General features: G+C 37.0%; 1 protein-coding gene across 1 annotated transcript in view; it reads right to left on the bottom strand.

Annotated features, from left to right (window-relative positions):
* Window positions 1–5693: 5693 nt before the first annotated feature.
* Window positions 5694–27583, bottom strand: part of LOC107554191 (guanine nucleotide-binding protein G(s) subunit alpha-like) — a 38340-nt gene continuing 16450 nt past the window's right edge. Inside the window, exons 5-12 of the mRNA XM_016236626.1 lie at window positions 24095–24192; window positions 9223–9277; window positions 8177–8250; window positions 7901–7959; window positions 7478–7598; window positions 7191–7321; window positions 6571–6638; window positions 5694–5998 (exon numbers count right to left, since the gene is read on the bottom strand). Of these exons, the coding sequence (XP_016092112.1) occupies window positions 5852–5998; window positions 6571–6638; window positions 7191–7321; window positions 7478–7598; window positions 7901–7959; window positions 8177–8250; window positions 9223–9277; window positions 24095–24192 (753 nt within the window). The 3' untranslated portion in view covers window positions 5694–5851. The remainder of the gene's footprint in view (window positions 5999–6570; window positions 6639–7190; window positions 7322–7477; window positions 7599–7900; window positions 7960–8176; window positions 8251–9222; window positions 9278–24094; window positions 24193–27583) is intronic.

The following is a 27583-nucleotide window of genomic DNA, read 5'->3' as shown; positions in this document are numbered from 1 at the left end:
CATTTCAGGGCAAAGCAAAAAAAATAAATTCTCGAACAACAATATAAAATGCTGGAAACTACACTGTAAAAAATGACCGTGAATTTAACGGTAAAAGTGCTACAAAAAAAATGCTACAGTAAAAACCTGTTAAATGGTTAACGGTAAATTCCCCTATATATAGGTGAAAAACTGGATTGGACATTATATGTAATTTTACGGTAGTATACAGTTTTTGGAAGTGTAAAAGACTGTATAATTTACAGTGAAAAACCGTAAATTGACATTCCCAGAATTCCCTGCATTACATTCGTAAATTTTATGGAATTTTTTTAAGTGTATTTACTGGTTATTGTAAAATTAATTGTATTACAAATTATACTACGATTGGATAATACTGTATATTGATAAACTGTTTGGCGTGATGACGGTGAATGTCTCCGACAGCATCTGTAGTCCCATTTAGCAAATTGTTAGAAACAGTCGTTTTTAGGAAACAGCAGTTTTAAAAAAATCACGAGTGGGGTATAACTGGTGTGTTTAATGTTGTAGAATGAAACGTGAAAATATCTTGAGCCTGTGTGAACCACGGACCTTATATTAGGGATTTAACCAAAAACCCATCGACTCTGGGACGATGGAACCAGAAGTGCTATAATGCTAACTCGCTTCCAGGTTTTTGCCTACAAAGTGACATCATAGTTCCACCACTCTATTAGCCTTTAAATAACAAAACAAAATAAATGTCCGATGATCTAAAATACTTTTTTTTTTTTTAAACACCCTTCGGTCATGAAACCATATAGAAACTGCTAGTAGGCTTCTAGTGTTGAACTGTGTAGGTCCTTACCAAGTTCTAATAATATTTATTATTATTGATGGCTAAGACTAATGCTAATTTTGTTATTGTTACAGAACTTGACTTTAGATACACAATTTTTTGGTTTCAGTAATGTTCACAAAATACTCAGTTGAACGAAACTAATTTAGGTTCTAAATACTGTGAAATGTAATTCTATATTTACTCATATGTACACTCAATACTGTTTGGCTTGATGCTCAAGAGCCATTGGAACATCAGTAGATTTCATTAAGTGTGAAACTAAAATATTACTCAGACACTTACGTTTTATTATCTGAGCTAATGTTTTAAATTGTAACCCCAAATTTATTATGCATACTTTATAACACTTCTCTGATGTCTGTGGCTTGACCTGCGTATGTTGCATTGGGTTAAAGATCATAAACCATTGAAAAGTAGTGACTTCTGACATTGAGTATTACAAAATATATAAAATAAGCAGAATCTGGAAATGTTTGATGATGCAAGCCATCTGCCACATGCAAGATGATCAATTCAAAACAAATTCAGTGTTTAAACGCTACAATTAACGCGTTCTCAGTCCAGTGATGATTTTTAAACTGAACCTCTTTCATAAAACCCTACTATGGGAATGTACACTAATCTAGGATTCTTATTTACTTCTAAAGGTGATAATGTAAGATGTTGCAAATTTGCTTGAAAAATGTATAGAAGTTTGTCATGATTATATTGCCTGCGAAACATATGAGCGTAGTTTAAGGACAACCAGATGATTTCCATTAGGATATGCAATGCATAGTGCCATTGAAGTTTAAGCAGCAAATGATAAGTTCATTTTGCTTCTTTAGAAACATGTAGCAAATAGTATATTAAACCTTTAAGAACCACCATCACTGTAAGAGCAACTACATTATCCTTTATAGTTTGATTTGGGCCAAAAAACAGAGTTAGCCTTGTGAAAAGTGTGTGTGCGTGTGTGTGTCACTCAGACAGTGTTACACTCTTCTTTTACTGCTGTAATTTGAATCTTTGTACAAAATGTACAGTAAGTGTGAGACACATGAAAAAAAAAAAAGCAACATATACACTGAAAATACTTCTTATAGAGACAGTCAGGCAAGGGGGCGCGTTTGGTACCCGAATCACACTCACTTATTGCTGCAGCGAGTCTGAACTAGAAAATAAAATAAAAAAAAGTAAACATACTAAAATATCATAGCTTAACATCTCTCCCCGCCCCATCCCATGCCCATAACCAAAATATATATATATACACAATACCATTCAAAAGTTTGGGTTCAGAACGACTTATGTTTTTTAAAGGAGTTTCTTATGCTCATCAAGGCTGCATTTATTTGATCAAAAATACAGATAAAAAAACCCCGCAATCTTGCAAAATGTTATTACAATATAAAATAATGGTATCTTTTTTAATATCCTTTAAAATATAATTTATTTCTGTGATGCGAAGCTGAATTTCCATTAGCCATTACTCCAGTCTAAAGTGTCACACGATCCTTAAGAAATCATTCTAATATGCTGATTTATTATTAGAATGATCAATGTTGGCAACAGTTGTGCTGCTAAATATTTTTTGGGAAACTGCGATACTTTTTTTAGTATTCTTTGATGAATAAAAAGTTAAAAAGACCAGCATTTATTCAAAATATAAATATTTTCTAACCATATAAATCTTTATCACTTCTCATCAATTTAACACATCCTTGCTGAATAAAAGTTTTAATTTCTTAAAAAAAAAAAGAAGAAAAAAAGAATATAAATTTACTGACCCACAAACTTTTGAACGGTAGTGTATATTGTTAGAAAATAAATCATTTTAAATAAATGCTCTTCTTTTGAACTTTTTATTCATCAAAGAATCCTGAAAAAAAGTATCACAGGTTCCAAAAAAATATTAAGCAGCACAACAGTTTCCAGCACTGATAATAAATCAGCATATTATACTGATTTCTGAAGGATCATGTGACACTGAAGACTGGAGTAATGATGCTGAAAAATCAGCTTTGCATCACGGGAATAAATGAGATTTTAATGTATATTAAAATAGAAAAACGTTATTTTACATCATAATAATATTTCACAATATTACATTTTTTCCTGTATTTTTGATGAAATAAATGCAGCCTTAATGAGCATAAGAAACTCCTTTAAAAAAAAAACATTAAAAATCATTCTGATCCCAAACTATTGACCGTGTGTGTGTGTGTGTATATTTATTTTAATATGTGTGTGTGTGTGTGTGTGTATTGATATCTATCTATATAGATAGATAGATAGATAAACACCTGTACCACATTTTGCAGAAAACACAACCGGATCAGACCGATTAGACGTTAGAGTTTTTGATTCAAATTATGGCATTTGAAAAGACAAAAAAAAAAAAAGTATAAAATGACAAATAAATAAAACAAAAATAAATACTTTGTTTGTGTAACAAAGTGGACCATTAGAGCACCAAAAGTTGGCCCCTGCTTTCATGTGATTGGGTAGCAGGACAGGAAGTGTGGTACAGAGAGGGTTACGATTGGTCATTGTCCAGAGATGGGCGGCCTCTTTTTGTTAGTATGTCAGTTTGTAGAGCAGCTTTTATCCTTTTTCTTTTTTAATATAAAGAAATAAACATGAATACCATGGGAGGGGGGATATGAACCCAATATCTGACTGTGCAGCTATCAAAACAATTTGTACACTTAATACATCGACAGATTTGCTGTCTTTTTCACTTTTTTTTTTGTTTGTTTTTTTAAGCAAAGGAATTTGTTTTTTTACGAAGAGACAAGCAATGTTTTTGCATTTGGATTATTTTCTCCTTCAATAGAGTTAAAGCTAAAAAAAAAAATAAAAAATAAGCCCCACACCCTGCCTCTAAAAATGTTGACTATTGTTGTCGCAGACCAAAAAAGGCAAAGAAAACCTGTAAAAAGCAAACAAATATATATATAAATAATATATTTACACATATAAATATATATTTATATATACTGTATATAATGTTTCTTGCTTTGTACTACCCAGCATCAGGCGTTTTGTCTTGATCCTAAAACAAACCGGAGGCAGGTTAAACGAATGAAAAAAAAAAAAAAACAAAGGTGGGAGGGGGACGTGACAGACAGCAGCTCCCCCCAAACTCCATTGATAAGCATTGTCAGTAAAAGTTGCACTCGGTCGCCGATCTGACACTGGTATCATAAGTTTTCCGTTCTTAAGTTGTACGGGGAGGCCGGTTCAAGATCGGCACAAGGAGGGGTGAGGGAGGCAACTTCCACCCAGAGTCTGAAGAGCAAACAGGCAATTGAGGAGGGGGTCGGGAGGGTCAGAGTTCAAGGGAATCGACAGAGGCAGGGCAGAACCAAACAGCGCAATGAAACATATCTTACTTACATCTTAGCTCATTTTACACGTACAGTCGTGATCAAGGCACAGGGAGCTTCTACAAGTTACTTTTTCTTCAATAAAGTTGTACAAAATAATACATTTTACAGTCTGTACAAGAATAATGATCCAGCAGAGAACTCAAAAGACAGACCAAAAGCCAGGCTAAAGGGGAGGAGAGGAAGTCGGAGGGGAGGAAGGGGGGGAGAGCGACTAGGCCATCCGTTAAACGTCCTTCTCATGTCTCGCACCATTACCCGGTCTTACCCTCGGTCTGATGAAGTCCCCACGTGTCAGTGTACAAGATGTTTGCAGCAGGGAGGAGACAGAGAGAGAAAGATGAGGGGAGGAGAAACAACGAGAGAGAGTGAGAGAGAGGAGTGACACTCGGAAAACAGGAGAGAGCAACTGGGAAAACAGGAGGTGTAAAATGGTGCACCGACACAAAAACTGGGGAAACTAACAAACAGAAAAAGGTTGTATTATTATAGGAATAATAAATCCTCCTATATATATATATATATATATATAGTTTGGATTTTTTTGCACTGCATTTAAGTTCCCTGTTCTGCATGAATCTAGCATTGCATGCGCTCGCCTCTCCTGCGATGCATCTTGAGAAGCGAGTCATGTGATGGGTCTTGTGTTCAAGTCATTCTCTGCTCCACGCGCAAAGCAACCCGGGGCAGTAAATGCTCCAAACCCTCCGTTTTTGTTGAGGGGAAAAAAGACATTTCGCTCTACATTGTGTTTTTTGTTTCGTTTTGTTTGTTAACGTACGGTCCGTCATTTTGCTCTCCTCCAGGGGGGGTCTGTCCACCTTTGGGGGTGGGATGTGGTTTTGGGAAATGGGGAAAAGGTGAGGGGGATGCGCCAGGCTCGCACTGGCACTAAACGTTCAACAGGACCAAAACGGTGGAGGATAAGAATAGCGTGTGTATGTCTTGTGCGTGCGCATCAATATAAGTAACGTGTGTTTAGGCATATGATCGGGAAAAAGACAAGTTTGACATGTAACATACATAAAACTGCGGGTAAGGAGTTTAGCTGGACGCATTATGTATCTGTATGTGTACGAAATGGCTTCCTTGTCCTGAGCAGTCCTGGACAGTTTTTTTTCTTCCCCCCCCCTCCTTCTCCCTGTCACATGTTTTGTTTTCCTCTCTCTCTTTTTATTAACATCGGTAGTCCTTGGCTGTGTTAACAAGTCTTTTTGCCAGATATCACAGCCACGCTTTCATCAGTAACACAGTGCGTCCCCTTGCCCCAGCCCCTAGTCACTCAGGATGGAGAAAGGCCATGTGTGTATGTGTGTCCGTATGCATGTATGTATGTATGTATGTATGTATATATATATATATATATATATATATGTGTATATATACATATAATATGCATGTGTGTGTGTGTGTGTGTGTAAGAGGTGGGGACTCATCAGTTTGTGGTTTGATATGTATGTATGTATGTATGTATATATATATATATATATATATATATGTGTATATATACATATAATATGCATGTGTGTGTGTGTGTGTGTGTGTGTAAGAGGTGGGAACTCATCAGTTTGTGGTTTGATATTGGGGCGTGATGTAGGGCAGGGGGGCCTAAAGAAAGTTCAGGTGGTGAGTTTGCATCCCGTCATCCCTGCTGCGATCACAAGAGTTCGTACTGTCGTAGGTGCATGCGCTGGATGATGTCTCTGCAGTCGTTAAACACTCTGCGGATGTTTTCCGTGTCCACGGCGCAGGTGAAGTGGGGGTAGCAGTAGTGCCGTCCGTCTCCACTCGCTGTACTGATCCTCTAAATAGACAAAACAACAACAAAAAATATATATAAATGAGTTTATATATACACTACTGGTTAGGATCGGTAAGATTTTTGAAACAAGCCTCTTATGCTCACCAAGGCTGCACTGATCAAAAATACACTAAAAACAATAATATCGTGAAATATTATTACAATTTAAAATAACTGTTCTCTTTGAGTTTATTTTCAAATGTAATCAATTTCTGTGAAAATTCAGCAAAGCTGAATTTTTAGCATCATTACTCCTGATTTGCTGCTTAACAATTTTTTATTATTATTCATGTTTAAAACCGTTGCCGCTTAATATTTTTGTGGAAATATAAACAAAAACGGAACAGCATTTATAGGGAATAGAAATCTTTTGTAACAATACAAATGTATTTACTGTCACAAACAATTTAATGCATCCTTGATGAATAAAAGTATTAATGAAAAAAATACTGACTGATGCCAAAACCTTTGAATTGTAGTGTATTTTTAAATAATAAAAAACCAATGCCATAGTTTAAGACACAGGGTGATGGGTTGCCATGATGATTTTGGTGCCATAGAAGAACTAGACTCACCAAGAACTCATCTCGGATGAAATATTTTGCTCTCGTAACTCGCGGATCTTCCCCTTGCTCTGGTGTTGCTGTTAGAAAGAAAGTATCTTGTTAGTAACACTGATGGCGTGATATCCAACATTGGATTACTACTGTGCTTTAGATTAATACAATCATTTGATAATCACTACAATCACTAAAAATCATTATTTTATTTTACTGACCATCATCTGGTGTAGTGTAGCGTGCAAACTCGGGGAAGTAATCCTCAATTTTTGATTTTCCCGCCAAAACCTTCTCCGCCAGCAAGTCCTGCTTGTTTAAGAACAGAATGACAGAAATAGTTCGAAGCCACCTGGAAAGCGAGTAGAGCAAAAGATTAAGAGTTGTGGGAAAAAATATGACCATAAAACTAGACTTTCACATTGTCTGACGAAAATGTGAGTGGCACAGTAGTATACTCCTATTAAGCCCTCCTCTCGGATCTTCCCCTTGCTCTGGTGTTGCTGTTAGAAAGAAAGTATCTTGTTAGTAACACTGATGGCGTGATATCCAACATTGGATTACTACTGTGCTTTAGATTAATACAATCATTTGATAATCACTACAATCACTAAAAATCATTATTTTATTTTACTGACCATCATCTGGTGTAGTGTAGCGTGCAAACTCGGGGAAGTAATCCTCAATTTTTGATTTTCCCGCCAAAACCTTCTCCGCCAGCAAGTCCTGCTTGTTTAAGAACAGAATGACAGAAATAGTTCGAAGCCACCTGGAAAGCGAGTAGAGCAAAAGATTAAGAGTTGTGGGAAAAAATATGACCATAAAACTAGACTTTCACATTGTCTGAAGAAAATGTGAGTGGCACAGTAGTATACTCCTATTAAGCCCTCCTCTTTTTTACATGTTTTAGGCGTCCAAAGGGTACCTGTTATTCCAGATGTTCTTGAACAGGTTAAGTGCCTCCTGGAGTCTGTTGGTCTGATTGTCCTCTCTGAGCACCATGTTATAACTGCTGCTGGCTACCACAAAAATGATGGCTGTCACGTCTGTAACAAGAGAGAAAGACAATCCATCATAAAACTATTCCTTAATTACAAGAAATTAATAAACCAACATATTGGCCAGACTAATAACCTTAGTGAATAGATAAAATAAATATTTAAATATTATTTTTTTGTGCATTCTGAATTTAACATTATTAAATTGCATGTATAATTAAACTGTATATTACATTATTATAAAATTATACCTTCCCTTTGATATCAGCCTTCAAAAGCCATTATTGACGGTCCTTACATTATTATTAATAATAATAATATTTTTTAAGTAATAAAAGCACAACATTTACCATTAAAACACTGGATCCATTTCCTGCGTTCGTCTCTCTGTCCGCCAACATCAAACATACTGCAGAAAAAAAAAAAAAATAAAATAAAATAAAGAAGAGGAAACTCATCAGTTAGGCAGCCACCGACAGTTTGACATGGTCCTGTTCACATTAAGCACTTATTATTACTATTAATTTGTGAAAACGATTGAGGTTGACTATGGATATGAAAATACATGCAAACGTAGCACTGTGAATCTGTGAAAAGTTTCATGAAGGTCTCTCGGTCAAACTCACTGAAAATTAACTTTGTCCACTTGGAATCTTGTCTCAAAGATCCCAGAAGTCAGCACTCTGCATCTGAGCAAGTCCTGAGAGACAGAGGCAACAAAGGTGGGAAGAGTTCAAAGTTACATTTAAATCAGACACGATGAGAATGATGCCTCTTAAAGGGATACTCCACCTCAAAATGAACATTTTGTCATTAATCACGTACCCCCATGTCGTTCCAAACATGTAAAAGCTTCGTTCGTCTTCGGAACACAATTTAAGATATTTTGGATGAAAACCGGGAGGCTTGTGACTGTCCCATTGACTGCCAAGTAAATTACACCGTCAAGGTCCAGAAAAGTATGAAAAGCATCATCAGAATAGTTCATCTGTCATCAGTGGTTCAATCTGAATTTTATGAAGCGACTAGAATACTTTTTGTACGCAAAGAACACAAAAATAATGACTTTATTCAACAATTTGTCTCCTCCGTGTCTCTCCGCATCACCATTTTGGAGAATATCCACTGAACGCAAGCAGCGTACGCTGTTCTGTGTCAGCCGTGACACAAGGATAAATTTTCTACGTGTATTTACGCTTTGATTTGAACGAAAACAGCACATCCATGCAGCTGCTTGCGTTCAGTGGATATTCTCCAAAATGGTGCTACGGTGTTGCGGAGAGACACAGAGGAGACAAATTGTTGAATAAAGTCATTATTTTTGTGTTCTTCGCGTACAAAAAGTATTCTCGTCGCATTATAAAATTCAGATTGGACCACTGATGGCAGATGGACTATTCTGACGATGCTTTTCATACTTTTCTGGACCTTGACAGTGTAAGTTACTTGGCAGTCAATGGAACAGTCACAAGCCTCCCGTTTTTCATCCAAAATATCTTAAATTGTGTTCCGAAGACGAACGAAGCTTTTACGGGTTTGGAACGACATGGGGGTAAATGATTAATGACAACATTTTCATTTTGGGGTGGAGTATCCCTTTAAGAAAGAGGGCTCCCAAAGATATACACTTCAATATCAATGTCTGAATCCCTTCATGTGGATATTTACACACCTGATCAGTGGGAGTATAGTCGCTTTGTTTCACAGTGTCAATCCTGTCCAGGAAACTAAAAAGAAAGAGAAATAACATTAACAACTGTCCAGTACGTCTCAACACTTCTTTTTAATTAATAGGGTAAGACTGATTTAAGAGATGGAGTAATGTGATGACAGAGAGCTGGATTTATTCCAAGCAAGTCAAGACAAGGAATATTAAAGAATGTTACGCACAACCCAAAGTTTAGTCATTGCTGGACAATCACCTTACATCTGTAAAGCACACCTAAAAAGGCATTACCACTAGGCATGGGCCGGTATGAGATATTGACGGTATGATAACCTTAAGCAAAAAAAATATCACGGTTCCACGGTATTGTCGTTACAGCTCTAAATGTGTTATTTTTAAATGACTGGGTAAAAAAAAAATATATATTTTTTCCGCTGAACAATATATTTTGTTTTTGAACAACATACAGAATATTAGGAACAGTAGAATGACTTTTTTTTCCTTCTTTGATTTGTTTCTTAAAAAGAAGAAAAATAAAGACTGACATCTTTATTGAACCTAAATCTATCATTTCAGTTATTTAATTTAAGTTATATAATTCATATACATATTTCATATAATTTAGCTATATAATTTAATATGCATAATTTGATTTAATAACCCAATTTGAAGCAAAAGCAGAATGTTCTGACTAGCTTTGTAAAATTATACTACATGCCTGAACGAAACAAACAGCAGAAGCTCTGAATGAGATGCATATTCACTTTCTGACAGCAGGAGGAGCTTCTGGAACACCAGATACAGTGTTTGCTTGGTTACCGCTGTAAACCAAGCAGCGCTGCACTGAAACACTCCGTTATCTATCATACGCGGATCTGTTCCGGTGGAAGGCGTATGACGTATGCGCAGCGCGCGCTCGCCTCCGATATGCTAGTCTCGCGAGTTTGTTTAATAGGAGCAAAGGAAGCAAAGTTTCCTTACTTTAGCAAAGGAAAACCAGTCTCCTCTCGGTTTATATCCTCCAACATTTTTCTTTGCAAATCTTCAGTTTGTACTTCTAATTCGCAACAGCTCGTCTGCGGCACATTTTATTATGAATGTGCGAGCTTTATTTGACGACTTGTGGACTGTTCAACCGCAACACCCGCTGAGTGCCATTAAACAGCTTGAAAGATCAAAGACAATTTTTAATATAACTCTTGACTGGATTCGTCTGAAAGAAGAAAGTCATATACACCTAGGATGTTTCGAGGGCAAGTAAAACACAAGCTAATTTTCATTTTTGGGTGAACTAACCCTTTAAGTTACCAACAGGAGGGGGAGGGGGCGTGTTACTCTCTACACTGCACTCAACCTGAGGGATTCCTACACTTTCAGTCTTTAGCCCTATTCGCACGGGATTAGTATTACCTGGTGACCTCCAGTCATTTGTAATAATTGCGGAGGTTGTCTGTGATCTTAATCCCGTGCGAATCTGCCATGTCTGTCATTTGTAAAGTAAAAATTCCCCCGCAAATGACCTACCATATTTCGCCGAACACCGAGGTCCGGTGATAACATTAGTCTCGTGCGAATCGGCATCTCTATGATTTGGCGGGCCGTATATCATTTTTTCGAGGTTTTTGTTTGCTGTGCGCCTTTTTATCCATCTTCCATGAAGAATGGAGCTGCGTTGGAGTGTTTGATAGTATTTTGGGTGCTGTAATATCGCTACACCATACAATTTGCAGAAAGAGAAAGCTGAAAAGGTTAAGGTTAATGTGTTACAAATAAATCAAGCATAAAGCTTGAGATATTGTTTTAACCTGGTGAAATGTAAATGACACAGGGCGCGAAACTATATTGGTTTCTTTTTTAAATCCATCTAACCAGATAGAACGGGACTCTCAAAGTCTTGACATCCGGGTATCCGGGAGACAAGTCGGTAAATTCAAGTAAAATCACAGGCTTCGCTTATCCCGTGCGAATGCACCACATGAAATTCAGATGTGGGGAGGTAATTTCAAAATCACACAAGGTCCCCAGTTAACACTAATCCCGTGCGAATAGGGCTTTTGAGGAGACATGAAAAACAGCGCCTACCGCAGGAACGGTATAACGGAGAATATTAGTGGTTTTGAAACCGTGACATTTTCAAATCGCGCTATACCTTGAAACCAGTAATCTGCCCATGCCTAATTACCACATGGCTACTTCATTTCTATACCATATTGTGCTATAATGTTAGTGTGGTCTAAATTATTCACACTGTGTTAAGATTTGTCATACTGTCTATCCCTAGTAATCATTTGAAAAATTGTTGAAAAACCCATGTTCAAAAGTTAATTTAAAGAAAATATTCCTGCATTTACCCAGCGAGCATCAGCAAAACTTTCACACACACATTTTCAAACCACCGCACGACACAAGTCAGCCATGGAGGTGAAAAAAATGGCAGCTGACACAATCTGCAGCTGCGAAATCAGCCAGCAGGTGGCGCATGATTGTGCTGGAGATCAAAGCAGGCAGGGTTCTGAGTCATAGTGATCAGAGAGGGCTCAGTCAGACACTGCTCTAGTCAATGGATCGGCTCTAGTGGGAGGAAACTAGAGGGGAAGAGAGGGCAAAACAGAGGGAGGAAGGGGGATCAAGAAACGCCGTCTTAGTCAAGCTGCTATACGGCGAAAAACGGCTGCAAGATGGTGTGATGGCTCGACCTCGCCTCCTGCTTCTTTTACTGAGATCTTAAAGACGCTTGTCAGAAACAAACATATGCAGAAAGCGTGACTAATAAAAATCGATGTGCCCAAAGAAACGCTTCTCATTCGGAACTGGCTGCATTTTTTTATAGATCATCATAGGAATATGATTTATTACAATGTCCATGCTGACATTAAAAATCAGAAGACCATATAATACAATATAACATAATATTCTTTCTATAATAAAATACTCAACTATTTGACCCTCAACTTTTATTTTAGTTTTAAGTTTGTTTTTTAATGTTAAAATATTACGATTTATAAATATATATATATAAGGTATAAATAAATATCCATAAAACTGCTGAAATATATATTAATCATCAAAATGCTTCTCATTCAGAACTGGCTCCACTTTTATAGAATATCATAGGCATATGATTTGTAATAATGTCAATGATGATATTATACATCAGAAGACCATGTAATACAATTTAATATTCATACAATACGGTCAACTAGTTGACCCACAGTATTTATTTTTAAAATTTATTTTTAGCTTTTTCATTTTAAAATTGTAAAAGTGTATACAAATCATATATAAAAAAAATACATAAAACGTTTACAATATATATATATATATATATATTTATTTATTAATATTTAACATTAGAATACATTGAAAGACTTCTCATCCAGAACTGACATCATAAAACTATATTCAAATAGTTGACCTTCAACTTTAAAAAAAAAACAAAAAAATTGTCTAAAATATTTGTTATAAACACATTTCTTTCTTTTATATATATATATATATATATATATATATAATGATAATTCATATGTTATATTTATATGAATTGCATTCATTAAGTCTTTTTAAATGAACTAGTTAATAAATGTCTGAAAAAACTGATAAAATATATATTATATAACATTAGACTATGATATGAGTACAATTAATATTTATAAAATTAATATTATATCAAATGTTATTCAGAACAAATTACTTTTATTAACTAGTTATTTTAAAAGACCAATGGATGTCCAATCTTCATCTCCAAAAGTAATAAAAGAATCATTAAGGAATTGTATTTAGAATCATTAAAATTCCTCACAAACACCTGCAAAAGAGTTACACCTAAATCAAAGCACGGGGGAATCGGAGAGAAAGCGAGAGAAATCCGCAGGCTGGACGCGCATGTGCATCCCCCGTCCAATTCCAACAGGAATGTGACATACAGGGTTGAAATGTGACAGCAAGGCTGTAAGGTCCCACACACAGCAGCATGCACACACTGCACTAGTGTGTACATGTGCATGCATGCAACACGTACAGCAGGCCGCACAAATGAACGTGTGGCACATCACGTGGAAAAGGGGGCATAGACAGAAATAAAACGAAGCAAACAATGAAAGACAGACAGGATAAAATGCAGACAGACAGACGGGGGAGACTTGCACAGACAGTTGTGTTGTGGCCGTTGTCTAACACCACATCTCAATTATTGCCTTTCTTTCTATTAATAGAACGATTCCAACAATAGCCCAGCCCACTGGTCAGACATAATACAACTCATGCCCCTCTGGGTACAATAGTTGAGAACGCATACAGCCTCCACTGTCGTAATGCCAAGGAGAAGAGACAGCTATAGCTGCAACCGAGTATATTTAGGCCTGCATTCCAAATCCAGCCTCAACACAAGTGGAATTCTAGAATTCGAACGCCCGCACGGCAGGAAGTTCGTGAAATTCTAGTTGCGTGTCAACGTCTGCCAACAGTTGCAGAGATTCTAGTTTGGAACAGTGTATAGCAGACTTTTAACATCCATCACAAAATTTCAAGCGCATTTTCAGTCTTAAAAACACAAGATGGATATTAGTGCATATACATTTTATTTTGAGTTGTTCTAAGCATGCAGTGCAGATATGATTAGGCACCAACTTCAATAAAAAAAAAAAAAAAGTAAAAAAAAAGTAAAAACACTTCAAGCAGTAAATGGCTGGTCTGGCGCCACACACAACGTATCACATGAGTCATATGACTTGGCCAACACAGAATTTCTGTTCAGCTCCCTTTATTTATTATATAAAGTATGCAGCTCACTCACACTTAAAGCAAATCACTGCAGTAAAATGCCAAGTGAAGCAAGTAAAAGTGCAGAAACACAAAAAAAAGGATAATTAAAACTTTTTATACATCATCTGTCCCATCAACTAACTTTACCCTCAAAATATAGCCCTGAAATATTGCCCATTAAGAATTTGCATAAAAAGCACAATTATTAAAATCTCATAGCTTTTTGATGAAGCTAATTGCTTTATTATTACCTACAATATTGCACCTTCCTAAACGCCACCCAAAGCAACTGTATTCATACTTTCTTGACTGCTAACAATATGGTAAGTGAATAATAAAAAAATATAAATTAAATCCAATTCCTGTGGCTCAGTGGTAGAGCATTGCGTTAGCAGCGCAAAAGGTCGTGGGTTCAATTCCCAGAGAACACACATACTGGTAAAAAATGTTTAGCCTGAATGCACTGTAAGTCGCTTTGGATAAAAACGTCTGTAAAATGCATAAATTAATTATTACTTATTATAAAAATACTGAAATGATTAAGATGGTATCAATAATATTGCAGCAATGAGTATGACTGGATATAACTGCTTAATTACGATTACTACACATAATATTACTTTTTTCTAAATTGCCGTTTTTACACTTTCCCTACTTAAAAGGCACAGTTCTCTGAAAACGTGGTTTTTGAATTACTCATCCACTGATGTTGTTCGTCAAAATCAAAAAATTAGTTTTTGAAACATTTCAAACTCCCCAACACAAATTCAAAACACCGTTTAAATGCCAAACATATCAGAAACATTTACCCATATATTGTCTCTGCTGCTCTCTTTAAACGAAGTTATACAAACCAAGTTACAAAAAAATGACTGTCTACAACTGTGGAGATATTTGTTTGATCCTCAGCACCTTTTCAGTTTTCAAATGCGTTCTGGATTGAACAGAAGAGTTTGAGCTAAACAGCTGTTCTGGGGGAAACGCCGATGGCACCATCTAGTCGTTTATCCGGAGGAAAGGTCCAAAATATGCTTTTTTTTGGTGTGTTGCTCTGTTTAAGCAGTCACAAACTCACAATGCTAAAAATTATCCAGACCAACCAAAATAGGCAAATAGTATCCCAACCAAACAAAATCTTTACTGATAATCAGCACTTAATTATTAGATTTAATTATGAACTATGTATTAAACAATCTTTCTAGCAAGTACGTTAGGTTGAAGTAGTGCTAGGTGGTATGACCAAAAATGTATTATCACGGTATTTTTTTAAATTATACCCGTTTCATGGTACATGACGGTATTATTTTTTTTCATGCATGACCGGGTGTTAACCATATTTTCTACTGATTGAGAGGAAATACTGCAGTATATTGACTTAGAATGCCCTATTTTACTGTCATGATGAGTGAAAAAAATACCACACTAAATAGTGACTAAACACGACCCCTTTTAACACGTTAACCAGGAGTCACTCTCATTTATAATCGCGGCATCGTCTGATAAAATCAACATGCATCTACACTAAAGAGCGGCTATGCGGTTGTTTTGGCTAGATTACTTTTTTGTCTCATGCAGCGCACTGCCTGCGTCTGAGTAACAAACTTAAAAAAAAACAACAAACAAAAAAAGTGCATGTGATATTAACAGACGAACTATGCTCATATTTATAATTCCAAACAATCAGTAAGTGACAGGTGCTAGGAAACGCTGTTTTGTACTCATTTATTGACGAGTCGGCTGCGGTGCGGCTAACTGAATGCGCTGCTTCTCTGCCGCTCACTGCACAGAACAGACGCCGAGAGAGGGGACACTTCTCCAGGAAAGTCAGACCTCGCGTTCGCGGGACAGCACTGGCGAAATCTTCCAACTGAACCATAGCTAAGGTTTATCCTAAAAAGTCGCTAGGTTTGTCAGTATGAATAGTCTATGGAAAATGATCCGCTAAAAGGGTCTGAAAGTTGCTAAATCTAGTGCTAAAGTCGTGCTCGTGTGTGTGTGTGAGAGACGCGGGAGCTGATGGCAGGGGGCGGTGGATATTTGTGGCGGTCAATGTGGATATTGTGGATGAGTTCTTCTGTGTCATCACGTTCTATTAGTTCGGTTTCGGAGCTTTCATGCTTAGTAACACATACAGCTGTTCCCTCACCACAGTGCAACAGGGACAAGGGACCCCTTTCAAACAGTGTCGCATTCCGAACATTGTTTAAGCGACATACACCGGTATTGCGATATTTTAAAAATTCATATCATCATAAAAATAAACGCCGGTATTCGATATGAACCGGTATACTGCCCAGCACTAGGTTTAAGTGATTTGCAGTCAACAAATGCAATTTAAACAAATGTATTAACCATTTACAATATGTTTTATATAAAAGCTAATAAATTATAAAATGCGCAATTGTCTGTCCAAAAGAGAAAATTAAAACATTTCTGCAACTAAACAATTGAGTACTATTATTAATAATTAAAAACAAAAATATTTACATTAACAACAGACCACAACATGGAGCATTTAACATCAAGTAGTAATAAATACAAATACTAAAAAATGAATAGCTCGTTTAACAGTTCTTTTCTTTAAAGCATGAAATAAAAAAATAAAGCAATTTCACTTTATAGATAAACAAGAAAAGCCAAGAAAAAACATGCAAAGAGAATAAACTATTCACAGAGAGAAGAGTGAGCCGATGTATTAGCATGAAAAAGCTGATAATATCCTCATCGCTTACTAATCTGGTTAATGTTACAGCTCATCTAGTATTAAGAGTGTGGATTAGGCAATTTCCAGGGCCAATACGGCAAACACTGTTTAGGCTCAGTGTGAACCGTGTGTGTGTGTGTGTGTGCGTGGCACGATACGGTACAGAGGATACCTAACAGCAAGCCTTTCAGAAACAACAGTGGCGTTCAACAACAAAGGTTTACTGTTTAAATAAAGCAGCTGCATTGGTTGTGCCCGTTTTCATTTCATCTCGTTTAAAAAATGAAACCGTGGCATTTCATAGAATCGGTCAGCTCTGAAACGCATTCAAGAAAGCATGCAACATTTCTTTGGTTTCGGAAAAATAGAAATCTTATAGAAAGTGGTAAATCTTTTGCTCTCTCTCAAGGGCTTTTCGCACTGCGCTTAACCCTGGGTTATCATCGTTCTAAACGCTGCTTTTAACCCTGGGTAAAGGAACGTTTCACACATGCAATTTAGAAGGAGGGTTAGCCCACATTGCGGTGCCAACCTTGTACAGTGTGAAACGGAGCAGTGTTAGAATGTTACTGCTGGATGCTTGGCCACAGAGCACCAATCAGAAATTGAACAGCGTGGCTCGTCACATTGGTAACAGGATGTGTAAACAATACAGAGTTTGAGGGAAAAATAATGTCAAACGACGGAAAACATGTCAATTGAAGTGATCTGGTTTCGCAAAAGAGGGATGGGGGAAGAAAAGAGAGAGAGAGACAGAAAGAAACATGGCGGATGGTTTAGGAATTTTCTCTCTCCATGTTCTGGGCTTAAGTTTAGGAACTGTGGGACAAGCAAGAATGCTACGTTTAATCTGGTTTACAAAAAAGAAAACGACAATGTTTGTAGACAATATTTTTTTGTTTGTTAATGAAACAATCTTACCCTCTGAAACGCATTCAAGAAAGCATGCAACATTTCTTTGGTTTCGGAAAAATAGAAATCTTATAGAAAGTGGTAAATCTTTTGCTCTCTCTCAAGGGCTTTTCGCACTGCGCTTAACCCTGGGTTATCATCGTTCTAAACGCTGCTTTTAACCCTGGGTAAAGGAACGTTTCACACATGCAATTTAGAAGGAGGGTTAGCCCACATTGCGGTGCCAACCTTGTACAGTGTGAAACGGAGCAGTGTTAGAATGTTACTGCTGGATGCTTGGCCACAGAGCACCAATCAGAAATTGAACAGCGTGGCTCGTCACATTGGTAACAGGATGTGTAAACAATACAGAGTTTGAGGGAAAAATAATGTCAAACGACGGAAAACATGTCAATTGAAGTGAGGAGGAGACATTCTTACAGTTAAAATATGTTCAACACAAATTGAATGGCACAGTATTTAGGGAACTGACTGACAAATTAGCTAAGGCTGGATATCAATGAACGGCCGGTTAGCTATGCAACAGACACATGTAAGTGTTGGGACATACAGTTAATCTCAAATAGGTAAACAATTGTGAACTTTAAAAATGGACTAGCTGCTTCATTCTTCTTTCATCACAAATATTTTACCCCTCTATGGATCATTTGGTCTATTTTTAAGCAGTTTAACATATGTTAGAAGTAGTGAACCACAGTGCAAACTGTGGAAATCCCAACTCCAAAGAGTTGAGCAATGGTCCTGTACTCTGCATTTGTTGCTAGGCGCCACAATGTAATTGCGACTCTCCGTTCCGCATCAATAGCATCTCGTAGAGAAGTGTTGATTTTCGTAATGTGGTCTTTCAAAGCGTTTACTAAATACATAAAAGTTTGTCATCCAAAAGTGGCGTATCCAGTCACTGTCAGTAAATGTGCCGTTAGCAATTAAACCAGCCAAGGAGGACCTACGTGGCGACATTTTTTAACTGACAGGATAACTGACGCGAGAAAAGCCATGTAAACAGGTTGCATGCTTGGGACAAGCAAGAATGCTACGTTTAATCTGGTTTACAAAAAAGAAAACGACAATGTTTGTAGACAATATTTTTTTGTTTGTTAATGAAACAATCTTACCCTCTGAAACGCATTCAAGAAAGCATGCAACATTTCTTTGGTTTCGGAAAAATAGAAATCTTATAGAAAGTGGTAAATATTTTGCTCTCTCTCAAGGGCTTTTCGCACTGCGCTTAACCCTGGGTTATCATCGTTCTAAACGCTGCTTTTAACCCTGGGTAAAGGAACGTTTCACACATGTAATTTAGAAGGAGGGTTAGCCCACATTGCGGTGCCAACCTTGTACAGTGTGAAACGGAGCAGTGTTAGAATGTTACTGCTGGATGCTTGGCCACAGAGCACCAATCAGAAATTGAACAGCGTGGCTCGTCACATTGGTAACAGGATCTGCTCATTGTGTAAACAATACAGAGTTTGAGGGAAAAATAATGTCAAACGACGGAAAACATGTCAATTGAAGTGGGGAGGAGACATTCTTACAGTTAAAATATGTTCAACACAAATTGAATGGCACAGTATTTAGGGAACTGACTGACAAATTAGCTAAGGCTGGATATCAATGAACGGCCGGTTAGCTATGCAACAGACACATGTAAGTGTTGGGACATACAGTTAATCTCAAATAGGTAAACAATTGTGAACTTTAAAAATGGACTAGCTGCTTCATTCTTCTTTCATCACAAATATTTTACCCCTCTATGGATCATTTGGTCTATTTTTAAGCAGTTTAACATATGTTAGAAGTAGTGAACCACAGTGCAAACTGTGGAAATCCCAACTCCAAAGAGTTGAGCAATGGTCCTGTACTCTGCATTTGTTGCTAGGCGCCACAATGTAATTGCGACTCTCCGTTCCGCATCAATAGCATCTCGTAGAGAAGTGTTGATTTTCGTAATGTGGTCTTTCAAAGCGTTTACTAAATACATAAAAGTTTGTCATCCAAAAGTGGCGTATCCAGTCACTGTCAGTAAATGTGCCGTTAGCAATTAAACCAGCCAAGGAGGACCTACGTGGCGACATTTTTTAACTGACAGGATAACTGACGCGAGAAAAGCCATGTAAACAGGTTGCATGCTGCGTTCGTCCAATCAGTGAAACTGCAGGGCTTCAGACAAAAAAAACAAAATTCACTTAAGGAGCTACTGGCTCCTATAAGAAACAAAATTAGGCACCAAATAATATGAAATTCACACATTAACAGAACACAACATATAGACTAACGATCTTGATAAGAAGAAGCCTTATTAGTATTGATTATAAATGAGAAATACACAGCTGACAGCTTTACCTTTTGTAGTTTGTTCAAGTTGTGCACAAACTAGACACTAGAGCCCGACCGATATATCGTTTTGCCGATATGAGCTTGCCGCCGATATATCGGTATCAGCGAATATGCCGCCGATATGCAAACGATCTTGATAAGAAGAAGCCTTATTAGTATTGATTATAAATGAGAAATACACAGCTGACAGCTTTACCTTTTGTAGTTTGTTCAAGTTGTGCACAAACTAGACACTAGAGCCCGACCGATATATCGTTTTGCCGATATTATCGGCCGATATGAGCTTGCCGCCGATATATCGGTATCAGCGAATATGCCGCCGATATGCACATTTTTTTTCAGAACATATAACGCAGATAAAATGCTTGAAATGGTGTAATTACTTAGTTTGTCCAGCAGAGCGCGCTCTATTGTTTGCTACTGGCGACCTGGATGAAATGCTTTAAAGCTTGTGTCTATGGAAAACGATTGAAACTTTGAACGGCCATATCTCCGTAACGGCGCGGCAAATCTGCACCAAATTCAGGGGATCCCTATGGTCAAATAAGACCATGCTTGAATGCTGCTGCCTGAACAAGAGACCTCCTTACTGAAGTGAAAGTGTTGACTGGTGTCACTATCTTGCGAACGCCTGGCGGATCTCCACCAATTTCAGGGGATCCCTTCAGGTATATTATGTCACACTTCACAAGTAAGTTTCGTCTGTGTGTGAAGACAGTAGCGCAAATCCGTGAACGAATGTTCCGAAGTGAAAAACTTCAACGGAATAAAGTTGAATGGAATTGAATTGAATTAAAGTTGAATAAACTTAAACTTTACTGTTCAGTGCACTGATGTCAGACTCATTTTGGATAATAAAGTTTGTTAAATCGTTAAATGCCCTGCCTCCATTACGTATCTCTGTCACGTCATTATAAGTGTTTGATCACCACATTTGAGTGATCATTGCAAAAAATGTGTTAGATAGATAGATAGATAGATAGTACCAGTCAAATGTTTGGACACACGAATTAGAAAGTGTCCAAACTTTTGACTGGTACTGTACTATAATATACACAAAGAATATCGGTCAATATATCGATATCCTTTTTTTACTCCCTAATATCGGTATCGGGCCCAAAAAACCCGTATCGGTCGGCCTCTACTATTCACTGCTTTTCTGCACTTTTACTTCGCACGTCTCTATCGTTTTCAATCTCAATTATGCTGCCACAACTGGAGCCTGCTCTTTTAGTAGGTGTTCCGTCAACGCAGATATGAGGATTGTTTGAAAGTCTTTTTTCCCACTAAAACTAAAGCGCGTCATCTCAGTTTATTACATCAACATAACAAAAGATGTGATCGCAAAACAAGCAGGAAAAAAGGCATTACATGCAAATTTTTTAGTTATATACATGTAAATTTATATAGGTCACCAGTGGCGATCTCAGCAAAAATATCACTCGCAAATTTTTTATTTTAATTTTTTTGGTCACAAATCCGACAGTATTAGTCGCAGTCTGGAGCTTATGCAAATAAGGACTTTAACCTGGGGTTTAGGAATGTACAGTGTGAAACAGCAACTTATGATTGATTACCCAGTATTAACTTTTAGCATCAAGTATAAGCAGTGTGAAACGTAAAGCAAGATAACCCAGGATTCCGTTTACCCGGGGTTTAGAATGACCCAGGGTTAACTTTTTCAAGTGTGAAAAGCCCTTCTGAAAACAGGCAGTCATAATGAAACATTTCTTTACATTTAGGGAATGCACATCAGGAATGCAACATATCTCTGGATTACAAAAAAGGGGGGAAAAAAGTTAAACCTAATGAAACTTTTTTTTTTTTTTTTACCACACACAAGGTTTCTCTGATTTACAATATTATAGCACCTCCAAGAAAATCTATATATATTTAGTACTACACACAATTTAACTGGGGAATTTTTTTTTATTAATTAACAAACATGTCTAATAAATAAATTTAAAAAATGTCCATGCATTGGATTTACGCTTAAAAAATATGTATTTTTCTGTAATAATCTGAATTTAATCTGTAATAATTATTTTTCTGAAAACAGCATAACCTCTATGCACAAGAAATAATGCAGTAAACGTTTACAAATTTAGAAAGCTCTGTCGTTTCTTTTTCTTTTTAATTTTCTCTGAAAACCCTAAACCCTTCTTTCATTATGCTAACGAAATGCGAACAAGCAAGAATATTCCTCTGCTTTACAAAAATATAGAAAGCTCCAAGAAATGACTGTCCACATTAAACACACATGCTAACCTGATCACCCTAAAGAAAAATGTCTGTTTTCTCTATTTAAACACTTCTTGCACACCTGAATAGTTGCAGGCAGGTGCGCTTGATACAGGAAATAATGCTAAAGAAAAAAAAATCCTGCACTCTGCTGTAGCCAGCAAGAAATCCAATATTTACTGAGGTAGCCAAGAATAAAAAAAAAGTCACTTGATTTGCATTTACAAAATGTAAACAGACAGGAACACGGCATTTATCTGTTTTATGGAAATATATATGGCAATATATGGAATTGGAAAATTTATGGAAATATAGGAAGCATGTAAAAACATCAAAGACCATTTCTTCTTTTCTCAATACACTAAACTAACGCAAAAAAATGCAAAAGAGCAGAAATACAAACATTTCAGTCATGAAACCTATGTCAGGAATTAAAAAAAAAAAAAATCATGCACTTGATCTGCATTTACAAAATGTTAGCAGGAAGGAACGCAACATTTCTGTTGCGGGAAGTTTAGAGAAATATAGAAACGCTTCTTTTCTCAGGACACTGAATTTACGCAAACAAAATGCAAAAAAGGAGGAATACAACATTTCTTTAGTGTATGAAAACAGAGAAAACACCATAACAGAAAATATAGCTTTATACACACGTTTGCCCTGAGAACACTATAACCCCCAGGCCGATACCGATAACAGAAAAAATGAGCCGATATCGATATGGTGGCCGATATATCGTGCATCCCTACCCCCAAGTAAACGTTTCTTATTTTCTAGCTTACAAAAATAAAGAAAGCTTGTAGAAACATAGTTAGCTTACTTCAGTAATACATACACTTGCTTCCTCTGAAAAAAAACATAACCCTAATGAAACTATTCTCATAGTTTTTTTCAATCTCAGCCATTTTCTGTCACTGCAGTGACGCTACTAGGAAGAACTAGTCAGAAGAGGGGAAAAAATAAAAATTAAAAAAACAAAAGTTGCGGCATGAACATAAACAAACCGCTATACATCAGTATTCTTTTCACACTTGCGTAGCCATTCTTGTGTTTGTCTCGATAACATTATTGAGCCCACAATACTGCTGTGGCGCGAATGTACAAAGAAACGGAGGTGAATGAAAACACAAACGCATGCACACGTTCAATATGGACACCTGGCCATGTGACAGGAAGAGCCTTGAAAACGGCTCAGGAAAATGAGCTCCTAACAGGACGAGCGGCTGGCAACGCTGGTTTCTTGCTGAACGCGTGTACATGCGTGTGTGCGTTCGAAACAGCAATGTCATTCTCCTCTGTCCCTTTTTGCAGTCTGGAAGGTTGGGAGTTGCCCTCCAAACCCTCGCAAATAGTCACCATTATCACTTCAAGCTCATTTTTCTCCTTCAAAAGGAGAGATGCAATACTTTTGCAATTGCCTCTCTCAAACTGTCTCCTCCTGCTGCAAGTGAGTGAACCAGCGAGTTAAAAATAGCGCTTTCTCTCTCTTTTTCTCCGCTCTATGTTTACATAAGCGTGCAGTGGGGAGCAGTGGGGGGGCCACTTCCGGTCTAAACGGCTCAGGCCAGTGTCTGATCCACAACAACCACCAGTGGCTGTGGGAGAGGACAGGACACACACACACAAGACGCCACAATGCAGGAAACCTCCTGAAGGGTGCAGAAATGTCTTCTGAAAACGTCTATCTGTCTAGCACTCATCTGTCTCTCTTTCTGCACTCATCGCATTTCTATTTCCCTCCCTCTTAAGTGCATAAATCAGTCCGATACATGCAACGTGCTACGAAAGTCACACAAGCAAGTCAAGCGAGTCGAGTGCAACAAGTACAATAATATTTCAAAGCTTTAAATGTTCAAATACTAATAATTTCGCACAATTAAAATGCAATTCAAACCCAGCATTTAAAAGAAACCAAATACTTACTACTGTGCACAGTCGATCAGTTGATATTCATTGGATCTTTCGAAGCAAGCTCTCACCCCTTCATCCTGCCACAGGGTCTTTGTGTGTTCATAAAATTCCTGTTGGGAAGACAAGTGGAAGAGAGGAAAAACCCATAAACTACCGGTAGTTTGGGTGCATATCATTTTTTAAACCGGTTTGTGAGTTTTGCACACACTCTTTAATGCATGCTAACCTGTATTAAAAAAAACACCACTGATTGGTCCATTACAGATTCTGGACAACCAACCGGGAATTTGATTCGAGATTTCTGCATGCAAGGATCCCATATTCTGGTTTAAATTCAGATTCAATAAAATTAATTGATTCCTTAATGGTTCTATTAACACCTTTTAGTAATTCTGAAAGAGTCTAGTGTCAATTTTCAGATTTCAACAGAACAATTGTATCGAATTACTGGGGACAAAAAAAATGTAGGATCGTTTTTCAAATGAGCAATGTCATATGACTCGTGTCTGCGAATACATCACAAGAAGGTGTTTACAACTAAAAAATTATCGTTTTCAAACCCAAAGGAAGAATCCTGTGTCCGACTTAGGATTTCATCAACTCTTGATGAACCATAGAGGCCACGAGGGAACAAACAAAGATGAATCAACTGTGCAAAAAAAAGATATAGTCAAATTAAATGATAATTTACAAGCTGTAGAGGACAACGTGGTGGTAGATATTAACATTATACACATCAACTCGGCTCTTTTGCTGTCTCCTTTCTGATTACATACATAAACACCAAACAACGTACGCAGTTCATGTATAACAAAAGCCACATTTATGGAGTTCAAGACGGAACTAAACGATTCTGACCGCCCACTGCAATCCAGATGTGGTGGTGAAGGATGAATGAATGTTTGAAATGAAAAACTTCCAATCTGATCCAATACAACATGAAGCGGGACACACCTTGCAAAGCATTTTATATGTGGTAGCATGAACCTGAACAGCAAACGGGTCGGTGCACACCGCACGGGACAAAGGAGGACCGGCCCGTGATCCCGACAGGGAACAGGGCTTTGTCTCACTTGATCTTTGTTGATGTGCTTAGAAATGGTAGCGTTCACTTTGGCACAGCTCCTTTAAAAAGGAGTGCCACTACGCTTTTAAATGTGTAGGACAAGAGCCACACACTTGAGAATCCCGCCACCCACCAGCTCTCACTGCTCTTACCTTAAATATTTATTTTGTGGGTATCTGAATTTCTGTAACAGTTATATTATAACATAAGATACTGTCTTGCATATGCTATTATGTAAGCAAAAATTTCATTGTTAAAAATAAATTCATTCTTTACGCAAAACCTTACCTGGTTTACAACAAATATTAAAATTAGGCCTTAATTATATTTTAAAATATTTTATACAAAACATTGATACTTTAAAGTTGATCAGCAATTACAAGCAAAAACAACATCAAGCTAAAAAAATAAAATAAAATGTACTAATATAAAAATATTAAGTAATATACATATTTTAAACAAACTAAATTACAGATTGTGAAATGTAAAGCTGAAGCTGCTGTAAAATAATGATTGGTAGTTAAGGAATGTTCACTGTATAGAACGTTTACCAGATGCGTCAACATAAGTGCGGCACGTCAGACAATAGTTTTCAGTGAATAAACACGGTTCGAAACTATAAAAACTATTTTTTCTTTCTACAACATGCTTAAGGTAGGGCTGGGCAATATAAAGAATATTTAAGAGTTTTCAATTAAGCTATGTATGAACAATATGTATTTAAAAAGTATGAGAACATTAAAACATACATTGTAACAGTGCTTCAAATTTAAACTTTAGTAGCGAAAAACAGCAGTAGAGTGGGTCATTTAAATTCACTTCTGTGAATCACTTTAAATCACGTTTCAAAAGATTGATTTGATAAAAAAAAGCTTCTAATTTAACTAATTGTTTCCATCATTTAAAGTTGATCATGGGAGTCTTCATTTGGTATTTAATACGACAGTAAAATATATATGTAGGTTTAAACTGCTGTGCATTATTATATAAATAAAAATGACTAATACTAAAAGTATGGAAAACAATGCCTTGATTTTTTTTTAAAGCCTTATTTTTACTGTTGCATGCACTTACTGAAGAAAATCATTTATAAATTAAATTATATAGTTTTATATTTCATATTTATTACATAGATAATATTGAGATGTATGATGACACGGTAAAAAAAAGAAATGTTTAGCTACTTTGCCCAGCCCTGGCGTTCACCATTTCAGGTGAAAGTAAATGTTAAAACATGTTTAATGTGTGTGTGTTTTTTAATTTTTTTTTAATTCATCTCGTCTACATCTGTCTTTCTCTCCATTTTAAAATTATGTTAATATGCTTCGCCAGTTTCCTCCTAGCTCGATAGCTTCACAGCTACAAGTTTTTTTTTTAAATGGAAATATTACAACTCAGCCATGTAACAGTGCTGAAATAGCTGTCGTCCATAAACTTCAATGGGTCTTTATATCCTAAAGTGGCATGGCTGAGTTATAAATGTCAATAATTGCTTTTGCTTTTTATTTTTGTCTCTCGCTTGCAACAAAATCAACTAGTCAGACTGGTTCCCAGCGGGCCCTGGGGCCACAGAGGAAGAGAGAGAGAGAGAGAGGGTGGGGCAGTATCTTCTTTGTAGTAATGCTAAAACTAGAACCACTTCCTGCACTCGATACTGAAGTTTAACAGTTAACGACCAACCCCGAATCACGCAGCTCTCCTGGCAATCCTGTAGCTTACAGAAAAACCAGCTTCCTGCGTAACAGTCATTGTACGTCTATCCAGTTTATAAGGTGTCAAAAATTCCAACTCATTGTATTTGTAATCTAATAATTCTAGTAATGTTTACGTAATGATGCAGGTAACTATTTAAAACAATGTCTAAACCAACTGGTGAGCCGTTTGTGTTCTCTATTTTTAAGTCCATAGGGCCACCGAGTTTGAATCATTTGTAATTAAATCTTAAGCAGGCCCATTGGAGCAGGTCAGGCCGGCTCTCCACTCCCCTTTCCCTAGACACAGTGCACCTGTCTAGGTGATGAGGGAGCAGAGAGGTCCTGTGTGACAAGGTGTGTGGCTCAGGTGGACTCTTAAGGGAGAGTTTAGAGGTTACCACAAGTAATCAGTCGTAATGAACGCCACACCATTATACCTGAGTCACGTTCACACACCCACATTTCCCTCAGGTGAGGCGCTTTTTCAATTCACCTATGTGTTGTCCCTAAGCAAAGAATAGCTGCTAATTATAATTGCACAAAGCACACAAGGCCCTACGACTGAGGAGAACCATCAAAACACGCACGGGCCCAACACAAACATCCACAACAGTGCGAAAACTAGATGCCCTAACGCTTATTTTTTTTCTTTAGATGTACATACTATGCTCACACACTTCATCGCCATTTTTAGCTTTATACTTCATTGGTCTTTATTCAAATGTCAAATTTTTCTTGTGC

The sequence above is a fragment of the Sinocyclocheilus grahami genome, unplaced genomic scaffold (assembly GCF_001515645.1).
Source record: "Sinocyclocheilus grahami isolate Dianchi unplaced genomic scaffold, SAMN03320097.WGS_v1.1 scaffold493.1, whole genome shotgun sequence".
NCBI lineage: Eukaryota > Metazoa > Chordata > Actinopteri > Cypriniformes > Cyprinidae > Sinocyclocheilus > Sinocyclocheilus grahami.
The sequence above is the reverse complement of the archived record's forward strand: the minus strand, read 5'-3'. Positions and strand labels throughout refer to the sequence as shown.